The 21,459-nt window shown below is 38.9% G+C and overlaps 1 protein-coding gene across 2 annotated transcripts; it reads left to right on the top strand.

The window, feature by feature from the left end:
• The first annotated feature begins 3,674 nt into the window (after positions 1-3,674).
• Positions 3,675-20,353, top strand: LOC117517254 (telomerase-binding protein EST1A-like). Of its 2 annotated transcripts, none has more exons than XM_034178201.1 (5): positions 3,675-3,805; positions 11,224-13,636; positions 16,163-16,355; positions 19,826-19,936; positions 20,243-20,353. In XM_034178201.1, exons 1-5 carry the CDS (start codon positions 3,718-3,720, stop codon positions 20,351-20,353), a joined length of 2,916 nt encoding a protein of 971 aa, XP_034034092.1. In that variant the 5' UTR covers positions 3,675-3,717. The 2 variants fall into 2 exon arrangements, with proteins under 2 accessions (XP_034034092.1, XP_034034091.1); XM_034178200.1 differs by having other exon boundaries at positions 11,221-13,636.
• The last annotated feature ends 1,106 nt before the right edge of the window (positions 20,354-21,459 follow it).

Here is a 21,459-nt window from a genome sequence, read left to right as displayed (position 1 = left end):
CTTAGAGCAATTGCCTCTGACACACACACACACAATAAAAATTTGGACCTACTTTGAGTAGAGTGCCAACGCTGTCCTCTCTTTCGTCCACCCTGTGTCAGTACAGGATCCACGGAGGTAGAAATGGGTCCAGGGTTTTCTTTGCCAACGACATCATGTGTTGGTTTATCCGAAGTTACCGATGTCGGGGTTTTAAACCAGTTACGTATATCCATATTTAGGAAAGCACAAAAACTAGTTGCAGTCTGCTGGCAAAAACTCACAATTCATTCCCCCCCATAAACGCGGTAACTGATTGTTGCTGGGCAACACTGACGTGATTACATACGTAGACAAACTTTCCAACAAACTCACACGGTTTTAATATATTTAATGTCTTAGTGATTATGCAACACTGGCCGTTTTAACCCAAAGCAAGTACAATAAAATGAAATTAGGATTTTATTTATCTATTTATTTATTTGAGATCTGTGACTATGATCTGGCTTGGGTGGGCGGGCCCAAGCATATCAGTGGGCGGGCACTGCCCCCTAGGGCCCGCCCATAGCGACGGGTGTGGCTCTTTGGCCCTATGCTTGTTATTTTGAATGCTGGACAAACTATTGTTTCTCTTTTTATCGTTATTGATTTACTTTCTTCCTGTTTCTGTTTCTGTTTATTTATTCATTTCAAGCAGGTTAATACAAAAGGAAAAATAATACATATATCCAGTACATATGCAATAAGTTTATCATTTAGCTAGAAAGGGAGTGGGAAGACGAAAACTTACTAAATCCCACCCTTCCTGATATAAAGGTTTTTGTTTTTTATTTTTTGAAAATTTATTGTGCATGAAATGTTTGATGGATGGATTGATTGAATGGGCTGAAATAGTTTGGTATTTCTGATCCTAAATCCACACGAACAAAAATGATGGCTATTAGCATATTTTGTGGCACCCCCTAGGGCATAGAGGCCATTTTTTAATCTGAGTGACAAGTTTTTCATTTGTTTATTCATTACACAGTCTTAACTTCATAAAATAGCAGTAAAAAGTAACATTTCATAGCAACAGTGAGGACGTTTTCAGACTTTATCTTTAAAAAAGTATAATTTTGCTTGTATCCATTTAATATACTGGGCTTAAAGTTTATTTATTTTTAATCTGGTCAGCAATTACTTGACATACCAGTTTCTCCGTTTAATTCTGAATCCATACATACCTCATATGTTAAAATAGGATAATACAATCAAACGTTATAGCAGTTTTAATATTTTGTGGCGCCCCCTAGAGGCCATTTCTTATATGTGTGTTTGACACTCGGACCAGAATTGTTCTATAGACCTTTAACATCAACTTTGAAGTGAAACCAAACTTTAACACCAATTTGAAATGACTGAGACAAATAACCCATGCACAAAACCCCAATAAAAGTCAGAGAGGAGAGATTGAGATGGTTTGGACATGTGCAGAGGAGGGACCCAGGGTATATAGGGAGAAGGATGCTGAGGATGGAGCCACCAGGCAGGAGGAGAAGGGGGAAAAAAAGAGGTTTAAGGATGTGCTGAGAACATGCAGGTGGTTGGTGTGACAGAGGAAGATACAAAGGACAGGGTGAGATGGAAACGATTGATCTGCTGTGGCGACCACTAACAGGTGCAGCTGAAAGAAGCAGAAGAAGAAGAATCAAATCAAATCAGAAGCAGAAGAAGAAGAATCAAATCAAATCAAATCAAATCAATTTTATTTATACAACCCCTGGCAAAAATTATGGAATCACCGGCCTCGGAGGATGTTCATTCAGTTGTTTAATTTTGTAGAAAAAAAGCAGATCACAGACATGACACAAAACTAAAGTCATTTCAAATGGCAACTTTCTGGTTTTAAGAAACACTATAAGAAATCAGGAAAAAAAATTGTGGCAGTCAGTAACGGTTACTTTTTTAGACCAAGCAGAGGGAAAAAATATGGACTCACTCAATTCTGAGGAATAAATTATGGAATCACCCTGTAAATTTTCATCCCCAAAACTAACACCTGCATCAAATCAGATCTGCTTGTTAGTCTGCATCTAAAAAGGAGTGATCACACCTTGGAGAGCTGTTGCACCAAGTGGACTGACATGAATCATGGCTCCAACATGAGAGATGTCAATTGAAACAAAGGAGAGGATTATCAAACTCTTAAAAGAGGATAAATCATCACGCAATGTTGCAAAAGATGTTGGTTGTTCACAGTCAGCTGTGTCTAAACTCTGGACCAAATACAAACAACATGGGAAGGTTGTTAAAGGCAAACATACTGGTAGACCAAGGAAGACATCAAAGCGTCAAGACAGAAAACTTAAAGTAATATGTCTCAAAAATCGAAAATGCACAACAAAACAAATGAGGAACGAATGGGAGGAAACTGGAGTCAACGTCTGTGACCGAACTGTAAGAAACCGCCTAAAGGAAATGGGATTTACATACAGAAAAGCTAAACGAAAGACATCATTAACACCTAAACAGAAAAAACAAGGTTACAGTGGGCTAAGGAAAAGCAATCGTGGACTGTGGATGATTGGATGAAAGTCATATTCAGTGATGAATCTCAAATCTGCATTGGGCAAGGTGATGATGCTGGAACTTTTGTTTGGTGCCGTTCCAATGAGATTTATAAAGATGACTGCCTGAAGAGAACATGTAAATTTCCACAGTCATTGATGATATGGGGCTGCATGTCAGGTAAGGGCACTGGGGAGATGGCTGTCATTACATCATCAATAAATGCACAAGTTTACGTTGATATTTTGGACACTTTTCTTATCCCATCAATTGAAAGGATGTTTGGGGATGATGAAATCATTTCTCAAGATGATAATGCATCTTGCCATAGAGCAAAAACTGTGAAAACATTCCTTGCAAAAAGACACATAGGGTCAATGTCATGGCCTGCAAATCGTCCGGATCTTAATCCAATTGAAAATCTTTGGTGGAAGTTGAAGAAAATGGTCCATGACAAGGCTCCAACCTGCAAAGCTGATCTGGCAACAGCAATCAGAGAAAGTTTGATGAAGAGTACTGTTTGTCATTCATTAAGTCCATGCCTCAGAGACTGCAAGCTGTTATAAAAGCCAGAGGTGGTGCAACAAAATACTAGTGATGTGTTGGAGCGTTCTTTTGTTTTTCATGATTCCATAATTTTTTTTTCCTCAGAATTGAGTGATTCCATATTTTTTTTCCCTCTGCTTGGTCTAAAAAAGTAACCGTTACTGACTGCCACAATTTTTTTTCCTGATTTCTTATAGTGTTTCTTAAAACCAGAAAGTTGCCATTTGAAATTACTTTAGTTTTGTGTCATGTCTGTGATCTGCTTTATTCCTACAAAATTAAACAACTGAATGAACATCCTCCGAGGCCGGTGATTCCATAATTTTTGCCAGGGGTTGTATAGCGCCAAATCACAACAGTTGCCCCAAGGCGCTTCATATTGCAAGGCAAAAGCCATACAATAATTACAGAAAAAGAAAAAAGGAGACAGAAAAAGAAGACATGACATAATTTAACAATGACGAAATACATACATATATGTGCCGAGGATGGCACCAAAAAGTACAGTATCACTCTAAGCAGTGTGGCACGATTAATTGGCCCGAGAATGGCAAACCTCGCGGTGTCGCCTTATGTTTGGTCCCGTTGAGCCGCCGTACTTGTTTTGTTTGTTTTCGTCTGTGGTTTAACTGAGTGGGAGTAAAGATGGCGAACGAATTGGACAGAGTGCGAATATCAGCTGCGGAACTCCGAGCTGATGTGTCGAACTCAGTCAACAGTGAGCTCCAGGAAGGTAAAGAACAACTGTCAAGACAGTCGGGTCGAACGAATTCAAGAAAAGTTTAAAAAAAGCACAGTGGGGTTTTAAGTGTCTGAAAGTCTTCAGCGGAGTTGCTCAGTGAAGCTAATGTTGTTAGCTAGCTAGCTGATTCAGTGTCCGAACTAACCGCAAACAACCTAACATACTGCGTGTAACGGCTTTTATAATACTTTGTTCTGTAACCGTAGGCAACAATCCGCACATTCGCTGAAAGAGCGTGTCTTTATGGAAGCTGGCACATGTATCAAATAAATAAGTTCTATACCTCTCACTCTTGACAGTTTCTGTTACTTTATCACTCCCCCCACGTGCACTTTGTTTGAGTTTATTTTATTTACATGTTCTAAATAAACATCAATCAATCAGTCAGTCAATAACATAAGATTATAAACAGATCTAACAAACTATAAATCTTTGGTAAGCTCAACATCAAATTATGAACCATATTTGCCGATATACAGAATGAGTTTTCAAGAAAAACGCTGGACTACAGTTGTGAGATACCCTGGGTCATGATACAGGCATTAGGGACGTGTATAAAAATTCTATCCCATACTAATATATATTCTGACTGTGAATTCAGAAAGAACACAAAAACCCTTTAAAATGATACCAAAATCATGTGATTATCTTATGTATTAAGCAAGTTATGGGCGTTTTTCTGCTGGAAATCAAGCTTGTTTTGATGGCCATAATGAATAGATGAAACAATAGGGCCTTTGTGACTGAGTTGGAATTGTTCCTTCATATTTTTTCCTCATAACTTCCTTAATATCCAAGATATCTCCTTGAAATTTTCAGGAATGATGGATTACCACCTCTCATTCATTCTCCTTCATTTTAAATGGTATATCTTCTCAACACTGGCAGTCACTGGATTTTGGCGATCAACCAGAATCTTTGTGAAATGGCTAATCCTTCTGAAATTCATCAGAAATAAAAAGAAATGCTTACTCTTTATTCCCTATACATTGATTTTTAATCCCTATTCTTCCTTCTGGTACAATATAAGTGACTTTGACAAAGCAAAAACAAGAAATCTGGTAACTTCTCTCTCCGATTGCCTGTGACGAAAATTCAAACACAAGGTGGGAGCTGGTTAATTCTTCTATGTTCTCAGTCTAAAAATAGATCAGTATGTCCCTCCAACAGCCAATGGCAGAATCACAGGGAACTCCCTATGCGACTCCTGAAAATGCGGTCACATGCAATTATGCAGAACCAAATAGACGCACTGGCCTATTTCTACACATCCCTGGCATCACCAATGAAGATAACCAGTTAGAATTGATACTGATCTGATGCAAAGGAATCAAAAGGAATTTTCTTTTTTCCATTTACACATTCTTCCATGCTGGTGACATAATGAGTCTGGTTTTGAAGTGACAGGGACAGGTTGTTCCTGCCGATGTGTTTCTGGGGATGTGGCTACGTCCATTCACAGAAAAAGTTGAGGGGAGAGAAGGCTCATGTGTGCACGTATACCACCAAAACCATTGAAATTTATAAAAGATTTGGGTGTAGACACAACTATATAACTGGTGAAAAGAATGCATGCATGTTTCCAGTTTTGTGTGTGTACATAGTTTTAGTTGTACTTCTGCACAGAGTTTTATAAATAAGGCACCTGAAGTTTACAGGATATGTAGCATGGGAACAAACAAGGCCAATCAGGTAGTGGGAGTTATCACAGCATCATTCAAATACCTGGATAAATACATGTTCCTGCAGCTGTAAAAATCTCTAGTTTGAGGACACCTTGTCTACACTAATGTATTCTGGAATTCCTTGAAGCCCAGTGAGTTTGAACCTAGATACGTATACAAAGGTATGATTTCCATGATGATTTTCCTTTATAATTCATTGGTTGTTTGGATCAGCAATTTCAGTTAAATGTATCATATAGCAGACAAACACAGTGATATTTGAGAAGTCAAATGAAGTTTATAGGATTTACAGAAACTGTGCAATAATTCTTTAAACAAAATTAGGCAGGTGTATAAATTTGGACACCCCAACATAAAAAAATACATCAATATTACTTAGTAGATCCTCCTTTTGCAGAAATAACAGCCTCTAAACCCTAGCTTCCAATGAGTCTGGATTCTGGTTGAAGGTATTTTGGATCATTCTTCTTTGCAAAATGTAGTGAAAGTATTGTTAAACTCCCGAATTGAATTAGATTGGCCTAGACCTCATTTAATGGGTCACCAAAATAATTAACAATTTTAGGGTTTAATAATTGTTATTTAATTATTATAATCCTCAGGGGCACCACCTATTTAAAGCATAGGTACTTTAATTTAAACATTCGTTAATTTATCAGTCTCAAATTAATCAATCAGTCTCAATTTAATTAATCAGTCTCTGGTCTGAAAATCTGAATTCTATGATACGATTGACCAAGGGTTTCCTTCTGAACACAAAATGGACCACAGCAGAAATATTTACATTTCATTTACAATTATACAAGAAATTAACAGTTTACTGGCATTTTTATGGACAGTGATTAAATAAGTTCATTTCTGGACACAATTTGCTTACTCATGAGACGTTGAAAGAAAAGAGAGATTAAGCTTAAAGACTTTAAGTAAATAAATCGGATTAGAATTTAGTGATGAAATTTTAAGCCAATTATTTTTTTAAGAAAATTATTAAGCAAACATGAATGTTTAAAAAGAAGCCACTTTGCATCCATTGACAACAAAACCCTTTTTCTGGAACCTTTAACTGGGTAACTTAGCTGATCCATTGAAGAGGTGGTTCAGACGACCCGTCTGTCCGTTGTTGATGTCGACTCTTTGCAGAGTGAGCTCACTTGGGTCAGGGGTTAACTCAGTGGTCTCCCCGGGTGATCCCAAAGGCTTGTCGGCTGGCTTTACTGACAGGATGGCTGCTTGCAGTCAGGTTGTCAGCTTGCTGGACCCCAGAGGTGGAAGGTGTTTGTTGAAAATGATTTCTGGTAGCTTTTAAAAAGTTTGTTGAAGCCAGATTAAAAGTCTTTGTGAATTTAGAAAAAAGGTGAAAACTTTAAGAGGGTTGGAAAATACAAAAAAAAGAAAAGTCGCTTTTCTGTAAATTCCCTATTATTTTGAAAAGTTCAGCTCGGAAGTTCTCTTAAAAATTCAATTTAATTTTTTAATTTTAAAAATTAAAAAAGACTTGACGAACCTTTAAACTTGTTAAAGTTATCAAAGGATAGCACGAATGAATGAATGAATGAAGCCACGTGGTAGCTTTAGGTTAGCTTAGCATGAGGCCTTGTTGACCCAAAAATAAAATTAAGCGTTTTAAACAAAAAGAAAAGAGGACAAGAGTTGCAGAGTGCTCCAAGAGAGCGAGCAGAAACTCTGTTCTAACATTTAAAGGGGACTTACTTCATTAAACTCTGCCCATATAGGGTGTGTAACTTTACAGAAATCTTCATGTGCTCAGAAGGGCAGACAAAAATGATTCAACTATTTAAACACATTAACTATTTTGGCATACTATTTGTATTAAGACACTCTAATGGATACACATTATTAATAGTCACTTAAACACATTCTTTGGATAAACAGAATACTTCACCATCAACATATTGATAATGCAGAAAGATCACACTTAAACACACATCAGTTAAAAGGAACACGTGTCAATAAAATAGAATGATTATATGCAAAGCATTTTGATTAATCAATACAGACACATTAAAGTTTTTATATATGAATAAAAGAATACTGACCTGGAGATAATAGCTGGCTGTCAAGGCCCAAAGTTTATGGCCATGTCTTATCACAGGAGAGATCCTCTTGCACTGTATGGAGAGGTTCTGGCCTTGATGTGAGGCCATAAAGGTGGGTTCTTCGGGCCTGGGGAACTTCAGATTCTGACATGAAGCAATTATAATGTCATGTAATTCATTGTGCACGAAATTTATCTGATAAGCAAGGGCTCCTTTGAAGAACTTTGAGTTACACTTCTGTTGTGATATGAAGCACAGTGTTGGGCCATCGGGGAAGGTGTTCAAAGCTTATCTCCAGGTGGATGCAGGAATTTCTCAGTTGAGAGTGAAAACAGTCTCTGTCCTCAGTTCAGACCTCAGGTTTTTGTTGCGAAAGCATGAATGTATTTATTTAATTACGGCGAAGCGAGGCCATGCGCTACAACAGAGACACTATCTGCAGCAAGATCATGTTGTAGGTCTTTGGAGCAGGTCTGTGGGTTGACTATGACTGTTCTCACCGGCCTTTCAACTTATCTGAGATTTTCTTGGCCTGACATTTTGGGCCTTAACTAGTACTGTGCCTGCGGTCTTCCATTGCCTCACTGTGTTCCTCACTAGGGATGGGTATCGAGAACCGGTTCCTTTCGGGTATCGTTAAGAAATGATTCGATCCACCGACATCAATAAGCTTTGTGCTTAACGATTCTGTTATCGGTCCTTCAGAGTGGCCGTTGTTTTGGCGGGTGTTTGAAACGAGAATCATCCTCCGTTCTGTTCACACAGCTCCAAACGTTGCGCGGCTTTCTGACAAGTCAAGATAGAACGATAGAATCCAGTCTGAATTAATAACTTCAAAGCGAAACACAGTTTTGTTTATTTTTATTTATGTCCAGAGATCAAGGATACAGTGACTAATTTCATATTTATTTATGTTAAGACTCAAGGAAATACATAGAAAACCTGTAAAGCCTACTTTTAGTACAAAGTTCACGAGGTATCGATAAGGGAATCAATAAGGAATCGGATCGATAAGCAGAATCGATAATGGCATCGATATCAATAAAACCTTATCAATACCCATCCCTATTCCTCACAGTGGAAACACAGTTGAAATCTCTGGGATAGCTTTTTGTATCCTTCCCCTAAACCGTGATGTTGAACAATCTGGATTCACCACTGTAAGGAGGTCAAGGGTCAATGAGCTTACAAAACCAATTTTGTGTTCCAATAGTTAGTACTAAATGTATTCAAATCAGAAAAATGGCAGGGTTCCCAAATTTATGCACCTGCCCAATTTTGTTTAAATAATTATTGCACACTTTCTGTAAATACTAGAAACTTCGTTTCACTTCTGAAATATCAGTGTGTCCATCTGCTTTATGATACATTTTACTGAAATTTCTAATCCAGACAACCAATGATTTATAAAGGAAAATCATGAAAATTATTAGGGGTGCCCAAACGTTTGCATACAACTGTATCTAGGTGATCAAAGTATGTAGGCTGAATTGGTATAAATGTTTAGTAAGTGTAAGTTAATAAAACTGAACACTAAATGTGAGAAAAGTAGTCAACCAAAAAATGGAGTTGTCTGTTTCATCATGGAAAAGGCATATTTCAAATGAAAACTTGGGGAAAAAAGTATTAAATGCTCTCTAACATTAACTACTTTTTTTTTTACATGTATGATGCAATAGCTTTAAAGATAAGTGTCTATGTGCATGTGCATCATTTACCACACACACAGTAGGGATAGGATTGACAGCCGTTCCAGTTGAGAACTAATTGTAAATTTTTCTGTCCATTGGAATTGTTTGCCTCAGACATGATCAGTTCCTCTTACCAGTGCCTGCATATTCCACATTGCAAAAATTCATGCAAATAATCATGTTTGGCTTCAGGTCTGATGTCATGATGCCAAATTCTGCATCTAGCAACAAGGTAAACAGATGCAATGATCCTGAAAGCCTGTATACGCTCATACAGGGCTGTGAAAACTCTGCAGATCTGAGGAATTACGCGGATTTCATCATGGGGAGGAAGGGGTGGGGTGACTCTGTAATCATGATCGTCACTGAGTTTTTAAAATGCCTATTGCAAGCGTTCTTTTTTACGACATCGTACAAGTTTTATAAGTCCGAGGACACTGATCTGTATAACGGTGTCCTCGGATCCGCGGTACTCCACTGAGAAAAATTCCTCACTCAGAGCGTGGCTGTTACGACAGTTGTACTAAAGCAGAATTTTGCAGCATGTCTGTGTCACAGAGTGACGTCGGATGGAGGGAAGATGGCGAGAAAGACAGTTTGAAAAGTTTAATAAGGACTCAAGAATCCGTGGAATGGCGCTGGCTTGAATTAAATTCATGAACACATCAGAAAGATTAAAGAAATTGGAAAAGTGAACTTCATCTTGTGCCATCAGGAAACATGGTAAGAATTTTTCTCTCCCTGAAAAATTGTGCTGTTCAGACAGGATTTCAGACAAGATTATGTGACTTTTTTTAATGAAATTTTAGACTTTGTTTCATTTGAAAAAAGACATTGTGACTTTGAATCTTTGAATGGATGCACAGGAATTTACACAAGAAAATGTGACTTTTATTAATATAGACTTCCTTCATTGGAAAAAAGACACTGTGGCTTTGAATGGATTTACAGGAATTTCCACAAGAATATAAGTGACTTTTTTACTGTATGGTATGTTATTGATGTTTTCCCATGATTTTCAAAATATTCTACAAGCTTTAGCTGTGGTTTTTGAAATGCTTTAACGGTCTTTTCAGTCTTTATGAATTTCATGTAGTTTAATTGTTCTGAGTTAATGCATAATTTGGTTTACAAATAAAAGGGAAATTATTCCAGGTCCTACTTCCATGTCATATTCTGTTATTTCAACATTATCATTGACAGTTCAAATGAAAGGTTGAATCTAGGATCATTTAAATATGTGCTTCTTTTGAGATTTTTCTTCCAGGAAATGCTGAAAATGTATCATTAGATACAAAATTAATTCTAGACCCCAGGCCCTGGGGGGCTGTGCCGCCGAGACCCCTTGCCAATTTTCTTCGGATTTCACAATTTTCATTTCACAGCCTTGGGCTCATATGTTTTCACAGAGAAAATAGATCAGGCATCAAAAGGTAATCAGTAAAGAAGACCAATAAACAGATGTAATAGTGGAATTGATGTTGATTAAATCTCATTTCCCATCCAAAGTGTGCACGCATTCCTGACTGTCTCCTTTGCCAGCTCTTGACACTATAATTTTTTTAGTAGTTTGTATAAATAGCAAATACAAATCAAATAGGAATTTGTTGTAAACACTAATTTTTTAACTTGTCAAAAATTTTTCTTATGTTGACCACCAGCACCATTGCTTCATTGAGAAAGGGAATAGCTCAATTGCCCTTAGGTCATATTATTGATCCTTATTCTTGTTTCACAGGGTGTCTTTGCAAAACTGATTCCCATATTGCTTCTGATGTTCAGATGAGTTCCTACTGTGGAAGCCTTGGCATATATATGAATATGATTTACAATTACTGTAGAATACAATCTGCATAATACATCAATGTAGTGGAAATGTTATTTCTTTGCTTTACTGTCTACATGTGTGACTTTATGGCCTAAATATATCTTGATTATTCTTATTTTTCTTCTTCTGTACAATTCTCTTTCAGCAGAGGACCAACAGGAGCATCAGGGACATCAGCAGCATAGGAGACGTGAAGGAAAGCGCCCTGATTTACAGCGCTATCAGCCAGCAGCTGGACATGGACGGCGTCACCGTGACAGTGAGGAGGGAGAAACCAGTGGTTCAGGACTGTGTGATGACAATATTGCCCTGCTCTCTGAGCATAATCCTCCACAATCCAGTGAAAAAATGGCTATCTCTGATACAGTTTCAGACATGAAAGAGTGCATGTCTGGGGGGATGGGTACCAATCAAAGTGATGACGCTAGACTGAGAGGTGATGGTAGTAACGCTCAACATTCTAGGAACAACAGCAGTGCTCAGGCTAAAACTAAAGAGCTTCATGAAAAGGACTTTGTTGAAAATGAGAGAGAACCTCAGGAACTTGTTGGGAGTGCTAAGCAGACAAAGAAAACCCGGAAACCTGACAGAGAATTTTATCAGCCTGGAAGCAGAAGAAACACTCAGGGAAAGGACTGTGGAACAAGCAAACAACAGGATAAACCACCACCAAGGAAGCACCTGCAGAAAAGTGAGCCTGTATCCCAGAGTAGAACAGGAGAAAATGAAGGAAATACTATGTTACTGAAAAATGGAGGGAAAAATAACTTAAGGAAATTTCATAATGGAAAACTCAGTAAAATGAGTGATGCAAGCCAAAAGCAAGGTAGCACACATGAGGAAAAGCCTCCTTTACCCTCTCAAACATCTTTGGAAAAACTCACAAGCAAAATGGATAAACTCAGTGTGAAAGGGAAGGCTAAAGTGAGCAGTGTTAGCCAAGATGATGACGAGGTTGTCTGCAGGAAGTGGGAAACAAATACGAATAAAAGTAGCCAAGGTGGAGGAACAAAAGATGATGAAGACAAAGTAGTGAAGAAAGGAGAAAGGGGAAACCGCAGGATAAGAGGAGGGGAAAAGGAAAAAGAGCGGAATCTAGATTCAAGACGGGGGGAAGCTGAAGTGGGCAGTGGAGCAAAGAATGATCAGAAGACCACTGAGAAGGGAAGAGGCACAAGACCACCAGACATAGGCCGAGAAAATAAACCAGGGAAGACAAAAGAAATGAAACAAGTCACAGGAAGAGAGAATCGTAGAGGAAAAGGGGACAGTAATAACAACCGATCCCAAGAGAATGAGAAAGGCAATAAAATGGATAGAAATGTAGATGGGCTTGTAGAAAGAAGGAACAAATCCAATGTTAAAATCACAACACCAACATCAAAGCGCTATTCCAAATCAGATATTCGGCGTTCAAGGAACCGAACATACAGCAGTAGTTCAGCCAGCAGTGCTGCAAGCCTGGATGGTCCTGGCCCAGGGGTGGATGGGCAGAGCATCAAGTGGCCGCGCTCAAATCCCAGACACAATGACAAAGAGAAGACAGTTGAAAGTAGAGGAGGAAGAAGAGGTGATTCACACAACTGGTCAACCAATGGAGAATCATCTACTGAATCACTTGATGGGAGTGAGATGAGTGACATAGCAGAAGATAAAAGGAGGAGAAGGAGAGACTGTGAGCAGCAGCTGAGCACAGACCGACTTAGAGGAGAAAGGAAAAGACCAAAGGGATGCAGCAGTGCAAGTCGGGGAATACTGAAAGTGTCTTCAGAAAGACAGTCAGGTACTTCATCGTGTGATGATGCACAGCGCTGCAAGCAGGGCTTGAGTCCTCGTGGCAGAGGTGGGGGTATCCTGGTACTTCCGGCTCACACAGATATTTGTGATTCACCTGAGCTCGGGCAAAGGCTTCTTTTTGGTCGATCAAGGGGAGGAACACCTTCCAGAGGCAGAGGCGGCCGGGGAGGGGGTGTCAGACGACTCTGGGATCCAAATAACCCCGATCAGAAACCTGCTCTTACAAACGCGCCGTCCTCACAGCATTCATATCTACAACAGCCTACATATCTGCACACAGGGACTGGATATGGACAGCTTCATTTTCTGGACACTGATGACGAGGTTGCAGGAAGCCCTCCTCTACCCCTGGGTGAATATTTCCAATCCCAACAGCAGCAGGCTGCTGCCATGACCTACTACAAGTTTCAAAACTCTGATAATCCATACTCTTACCCTGTGCCCACCAGCAATACACAGAATCCCAACAGCATTAGTAACCAGCGCTATCCATACCCATACCATATGGGACCCTATCAAATGAGTCATCCTAATGGAATGTATTCTGGTACCAATGTGGGACAGTTCTCTGATGGTTACAGGGGGACAGGTTACTCCCATCCCGGAGCAACAGGTGTTTTGACTTTTGAAGAAGTGGAACAGCACGCGAGAGGAGAGCTTGGGAGGCTCCTGAGGGCCGCAGATACACAGGAACACCAGCTCAGCAACCTGCTCTCCAGGGACCACCTGAGTGCTGACGGACTGGATCGCATGGCCCAACTCAGGTGAGCTGGTGAGGAGGCGATGATGAAGGCTCAGCTGAAAGAAAAAATAATTGTAGTGAAAGGTGTCAGTGACAAAGTTATTTTTAATGGGATTTGTGGGGTTTTTATTTATTTATTTATTTATTTATTTATTTTTGACTTTGCAGATGATGTTGGTAATTGTGCCAGTAGCTGTAGTGGTGGCAAAAATTGTAAGCTTTTTAAAGCTCTAGTCCAAAATCTTCAAGGTTAGATTATTGGACATATTGTCTTTTTGTCAATTACGTTGGTCTTCAATATAGAGCTTGACCTGCTGCAATTTAGGCATTTCATCACAAATTATTTACTACCACTGATGTGTATATACATGCAAGCAACTAGTTTGGCAGAGAGAAGGGCAACCAAATTGAATATCTTGTTTAGCTGCTTGTTCTGTCAATCTTACGTTGTGGTTTTTGTTTTGTTTTCTAAGAATCACCAAAGCAGTTGGACTTTTTCCTTACCTAATGGGATGGTTAAGGTTTAAACCTTTCTTGTATAGCACCTCTGGGTGACATGTTTTGAGTTTGTGCTCTATATAAATTGTACTGAAGTCAGTATTTCAGTTAACACAGTGGAATCACAATGTGGAGAAGAAAATACTGAACTGAGTAGCAAAAAGCATAAAAAAAAAATGTAATGGACTTGAATCATGATGGAACAATAAAAAATTGAGACTGCTTCAGTGCTAGCAAGGCCATTGTAACTCAGGTTTACAAAGTTTATTCAGAATGTATCAGCTGAACAGATTTTTGACAAGAAATTAAATTCAGTCTTCTTCACCCAAATATCAGGAAAAACTAAGATAGGATGAAGCTTATCATGTCCTTAGGTTCTTTGTTTGAGTTAGCATTATACTTTGTGTTTGTCCTTGTTCAAGCAACTTCTGGTCATCAGAGAGGGTCAGCTGGGTGTGTGGATGAAAGGGGAGGTCGTACCCTTTAATTTCTGCTGAAATTTTAAATGTTTGGAACCATATCTCTATCTCCAAAAAATTCATGATGCTGGTTTGACACGTTATTCAATTCCATTTTATTATTCATCCATTATACACTTGATTAATAGCTGCTGAGGTGTGAGTAAAGCTTGGAGCAGTTATTAGATACTCAGAATGACTTACATGGACACAGCATCCGTAATAATAATATAATAATTATTGCATTCCTCAACAGATTGATCTTTCTATGCAAATATCAATCTGCGGCTCTTTGTACCTCAGTCTTTTGATATGGTTCCACAGTACTTTAACACAGATACTTGTGGAACTGTGTATAGTTGTTATTTTTGCCTTTATTCGTCCTTGCAATATGCTCAGAAAACATTTATTATTATTTGTGTTACTATGAGTGTACATTCATGGGGTGAGAGTGAGAAATGTGGGGGTAGCATATTTATTTATTTAAAAATTGCACACGCGATGGTAAAGCAGATGACCTACTTTTATGCACTATATCCCTGGATGTGTATGTGTAAACACAACATACAATGATGTGTGTGTGTGTGTGTGTGTGTGTGTGTGTGTGTTTAAGGCCACACAGATATACCTGACAACTTGCCCTATTTTGCATCAAGTACATACTTTATACGAGGTCTGTGAGAAAAGTAGCCAATCTTTTTATTTTATGCAAAAATATATGGATTTGATTCATATGTTTTTACGTCAGCCAAGCTTGAACCTTCGTGCGCATGCGTGAATTTTGCCACGCCTGTCAGTTGCGTCATTCGCCTGTGAGCAGGCTTTGAGTGAGCACTGGTCCACCCTTCTCATCGTTGTTTCATTGCGAGGAAATGGCGTAATGATTTGGGCTTTTTTTCCATCAGAATTTTTTCAGAAACTGTTAGAGACAGGCAGCTGGAAACCATTCGAAAAGTTTATCTGGCTTTCGGTGAAAATTTTACGGGCTTCACAGAGAATAAGGAGTGTTACTACAGCTTTAAGGACGGCCCACAATGGCGCACAACGCACCGTGCTCCGAGCCGCCATCGAGAGGCAGAAACCACCACATCATTTCTAAACGGATGGCTGTGTGGCTCCGGGACCGTCGTGTGCAATTTATCTGGTTATTACAAGAGCTGGACATCAGAGATTTTCCGGCAGATTTCACTTTTAACAAGAGATTTTGTCATGGAAAGCCGCGCGGAGGCTTCGCGCGTCACGACCGAGTCGCTGATGAAGCGAGACAAAGGAACACCTCCGTTTCGGAGTGTTAAAGGACAAGTTGGGACATGTCCAGCTCTCCACAATTTCTGTTATACTCACTCGACTGGTAAACACTGAAAGCCGAGATAGGCATGGGAGCCAAAGGAGAAACTCACTGACAGAAACTGTGGATTTTATTGTTTACATCAGAAAATTTTATTCAGTTTTAATTTTATTTACTTATTTATTTCTTTTAGATTAATTTGATCATGAAAACAGCTCATTATTGCTATCTGTGTGAAAATGGTCTTTAGTAACTAACCAGTTGTCATATTTGTGTTCTGTTGTTTTATGGTCTCGTGTTTCAGAGCTGAACTTTTGGTGCTATATGAGCAAGCCATCCTGACAGACATAGAGTTCTCAGACACTCAGAGCGTGGACCAGGCCTTGTGGAAGAATGTCTTTTACCAAGTCATCGAACGATTCCGCCAGCTCCTCAAAGATTCTGCCAGCGATAACATGGCTTCTATGAGGAACATGTTACTCACACTGCTTGATGAGGTGAGAGATGTATGACCAGTGGTGATCGGTGCAGGGATTTACAAAACAGATTGCTAGATTGAGTAGTGTTAAGAAAATAGGTAGCTGACATTTTTCAAGGGTGGTAATAAATTATGCAAAGTTTCTATAATGATTTGGAATGTCGTGAGTCCAGAATGTTTTTCTAACCTTAGACCTCAACAGGTTTTAGAAGAACTCAACCAGGGTTTTAGCTGGAGCCATGTTAGTGCCGGGCAAATTACGTGATCGCGGCTCACGGCTGGGGGTGCAGGGACCCCCGGCGAGGGTCAAGGGTGAAAGGTCCCCTGAAGCCATAGGGTTTTATACCTCTAAAATGTTATTGGCAAGCCCTGTTTTAACCCATTTTGAGTGGTTTTAGATGCATTGAAAGCAAGAATAATAAACCAAAAAATTCCATTTATGTTGTAATAATTGTAATACCAAAGTTCTTTTTAAAATGTTTGTCAAAGTCTAAGATAATAAAATAAATAATGTTGAAAAGGATAAAAACACATTAATATTTCATGAGCATATAACATTTGCCCTATTTCTCTTTTTCTTTAATCCAGTAAAGTAGGCAGAGTTTTTCTGTCATGCCAATTTTTTTCCAACATGTTTGAGTGGGCTAGCATTACTTAAAAACAAAACAAAACAATATAACCACTAATTGTCTTCAAGGTTCAAGGTTACTTTATTTGTACCAAAAGGTAAATTTGGTTTGGCAGTGAGTCACTACATTCATATCAATCACATAAACACATAAATACCGATTAAAAAAAATACAATAAATATAATAAAAAATACAATGAGCAGTGCAAGTACAGGCCAATAGCATGGCACCCAGAAGAAAGTCACAATGTACCTGCCATCTCAATGCAAAGTAGCAAATAAATTAATTAAATATACATTCAAAGTCATCTGTTAAGAGCACTAATAGCAGCAGGAATAAAAGTGCTCTTGTAGCGCTTAGTTCTGCTGGAAGGAGCTTTATACCTCCGTCCTGAAGGGAGCACTTCAAACTGATCAAAAAGAGGATGTGAGGCGTCCTTTAGAAAAGCCTCAGAATCTCTGGACCTGCCTCATGTACAGAGGGGCTGGATACAACTGAGACTCTCCTCCAATGATTTTGCTCACCCATTTTACAATCTGATTCAGACTGTTTTTGTTTTTAACTGACAAATTTCCAAACCATGACACCAGACAGAAAGATAAAACAGATTCAATATAACAATGATAAAACATAGTTAACAGTGATTTGTCAGTGTGAAAGGATGCCAGTTTTCTAAGATAGAACAAGCTCTGGTATCCTCTTTTACACACCACTTCACAATTAGACTCAAAGGTGAGTTTGTCATCAATGACAGTACCCAGATATTTATAGGTGCTCACAGTTACTACAGCCTGACCTTTTAGGAGAGTTGCTCCATGTTTGTGGGCACCCTTCCTAAAGTCAGTGACCATATCTTTAGTCTTCAATACATTCATCTGTAGAAAATACTTCTCACACCAGTCCAAGAAATCATCTACAACAGGACCGTGGCCAACCTTGTCCTGTAGCTGGCTGACAATAACAGTGTCATCTGCATACTTAAGAATAGTCCTCCCATCCCTCCAACTTCTGCAGAGATCAGTGTATAAAATGTACAAAAGTGGAGAGATAGCACTACCTTGTGGTGACCCGGTGGAGGACTGGGTCTGATCAGACAAGACCCCATTTACTCTAACTTTTTGTGTCCTGTTAGAGCCTTCAGCTTTCAGGCTCCTCTCCTGTGGAACCAGCTCCCAATTCAGATCAGGGAGACAGACACCCTCTCTACTTTTAAGATTAGGCTTAAAACTTTCCTTTTTGCTAAAGCTTATAGTTAGGGCTGGATCAGGTGACCCTGAACCATCCCTTAGTTATGCTGCTATAGACGTAGACTGCTGGGGGGTTCCCATGATGCACTGTTTCTTTCTCTTTTTGCTCTGTATGCACCACTCTGCATTTAATCATTAGTGATCGATCTCTGCTCCCCTCCACAGCATATCTTTTTCCTGGTTCTCTCCCTCAGCCCCAACCAGTCCCAGCAGAAGACTGCCCCTCCCTGAGCCTGGTTCTGCTGGAGGTTTCTTCCTGTTAAAAGGGAGTTTTTCCTTCCCACTGTAGCCAAGTGCTTGCTCACAGGGGGTCGTTTTGACCGTTGGGGTTTTACATCATTATTGTATGGCCTTGCCTTACAATATAAAGCGCCTTGGGGCAACTGTTTGTTGTGATTTGGCGCTATATAAAAAAAAATTGATTGAATTGATTGATTAGTGAGGAAGCTCAGAATCCAGCCCACAAGATTGCAACTTAGATTAAAATGTTCTAAAAGTCTTGAGGCTAAAATGTGGGACTGAATTGTGTTAAAAGCAGAAGAAAAGTCAATGAATAAAAGTCTGCTTTGTGCACCTTTCCCTTCAAGGTGTCTGAAAAGTAAGTTCATTAAAGTGACTGTGGCATCCTCGACCCCTATAGGCAAATTGCATTGGATCCAAGTTGGCACCTACTTGATTAATAATTTCAGTTCTCACCAGTTTCTCAAAGGTTTTCATGACAATGGATGTCAAAGCTATAGGACTAAAGTCATTTAGAACTTTTGGAGTACAATTTTTGGTGGCAGGGACAACAACAGCATCTTTCCACACTTTTGGTACAGTTTGCATTTCCAGAGACGTATTAAAGATAAATTGGAAAATAGGACTCAGCTCTTTAGCACAATTTTTTAAGAGGCGACTGTAAACATTATCAGGGCCCTGACTTTTAGGTTTGAGGGCACAAAAAGATTTTTCTACCTCTTTTTGGGAAATAAAAAAGTGCTGGCTGTCTTTCACTTTATACTTGTCTTGTTTGAACAAGAGCTGAATGAGGCTCCCCCCCCCCCCCCCCCCCATCTCTCTCATACAGCTTAGCCTACAAACTATATTTCATTTTACTACAAGTCTACATACTAATTACCTATACTAAAATCTTCTCCTGTGATGTCTTATCCTTCTTATGTCTTATTATTTATTACATTATATATACCTTTTTCTTGAGCTGCTTGGGTGGGTAGGGAGACTTCCCATGGGATAAAAAAGCTTTTTAACCTACCATCCCTGGTTCTCAAGACCAGGCACCGAAGTGGCTCTACTCTACTCTTTTGTACTCTCCTATTTTACGCTTCCTTTTTAGATATTTAGATATACCTTTGTATACTGGCATACTTCCACCTTAGAATTGGAATATAATGTATAAGATATACCCCTTTTTCTGGTTCAGAATGATGATACACAATGTGGAATTCATCACTATTGGACAAATATTGAATTTGGTGTATGAGGACACCAACATTTTTTGCTTCCATGCAAAACATTTATGATTAATAATTGTGGAATTTATTAAAAAAAACGGTTTTATTCTTTGGCTATAAGGTCAGTTGTCCAATGAGATGACCATCTGTGTTTTTCAGGGAGCTGTGTTCTTTGATGCACTTCTTCAGAAGCTGCAGACAGTATACCATTTTAAACTAGAGGATTACATGGATGGCATGGCTATTAGGACTCGACCATTAAGCAAAACGGTACAGTTGTGTGTGTGTGTGTGTGTGTGTGTGTGTGTGTGTGTGTGTGTGTGTGTGTGAGTGAGAATGAGAGAGATTTAATCTCTAAATTTATCAATTGAAAGGTGTTGGTAAACTGAACTCTCCGTAATAATGGAAAATTCTGCTTTATTGAATGAGAATCTTACACAGTTTTCAGTGTATTCCTACACTGGTCAGTTTGATCATATTTACGCATTCACTATGTTATGATAATTTACTTATGAAGATGTGTACTTGTATCAGAAAAGTAAGTCTGAAAAATCCAATGTTTATAATGTTTCTCAGGTAAAGTATGCACTGATCAGTGCTCAGCGCTGTATGATTTGTCAGGGAGATATAGCACGCTACAGGGAACAGGCCAGTGACTCCAACAACTATGGCAAAGCACGCAGGTAAGCTCAACTTAAGCATTCTCCAGTTGTTTTGATTTTGGTTAAAGACATTCGCAGGCACTGTATGAAGTTTGCCATAAAGTCACACAAGAGGTTACTAGTGTCCAAAACTGGTAACTACACTGAACAAAATTTAAATGTAACCCTCTCATTTTTCATGAGCTAAACTCAAAGATCTAAAACATTTTCTATATACACAAAAGACCTGTTTCTCTCAAATATTGTAAACAAACCTGTCTTGATCTGTATAGTGAGCACTTCCCCTTTGCCGAGATAATCCATGCACATCTGTGAGGTGGGATGGATTATCAAAATGCTGATTAGACACATGATTATTGCAAAGGTGTGCCCCACAAGAAAAGGCCACTCTGAAATGTGCAGTTCTGCTTTATTGGTGGGGGGGTGGATGTGTGTCAGAAAATCAGTCAGTATCTGGTGTGACCACAATTTGCGCACACAGTGCAACACATTTCCTTTGCATAGAGTTGATCAGGTTGTTGCTTGTTTTGTGAAATGTTGGTCCACTCTTCAATGGCTGTGCGAAGTTGCTGGGTATTGGTAGGAACTGGAGCACGCTGTCATATACGCAGTTACAAACAGTTGCACCTGATATTACGAATCTCAGTGTCCAAGATATTAATGATGTACTACAGGTCTGATATGTATTGGTTTATTTATCTTTTCTACAGTTTTGCAACTTTAGGATTTGGGACTCCTAGCATTTCTTAAGGTTTATGTTTAATTTTTTTTTTTTTTTTTAATAAATGTGCAGCTTAGTTTTCCAGAAAGGATTCATTCAAGACACAGAAAATTTGTGCCATACAAAAGCAACTTTACTTATTTATTGAATGATTGCATTTATTAAATTGATTACATAAGAAACACACACATACATACATACATACGTATGTGTATGTATATATATATATATATATATATACATACACACACACACACACACACAGTGGTGGGCACACTTCCGATAATTATCGAAGATAATGTTTTCATTATCGGATTATCTTTTTAGATAAATTTAAAAACCATCATCGGACTAATTATCTTCCGATGAATTACCGTCCGATAACGTTTAGACCGATAACGTACTAAACT

The sequence above is a fragment of the Thalassophryne amazonica genome, chromosome 9, assembly GCF_902500255.1.
Source record: "Thalassophryne amazonica chromosome 9, fThaAma1.1, whole genome shotgun sequence".
Lineage (NCBI taxonomy): Eukaryota > Metazoa > Chordata > Actinopteri > Batrachoidiformes > Batrachoididae > Thalassophryne > Thalassophryne amazonica.
This window is presented reverse-complemented; position numbering and strand designations above follow the sequence as displayed.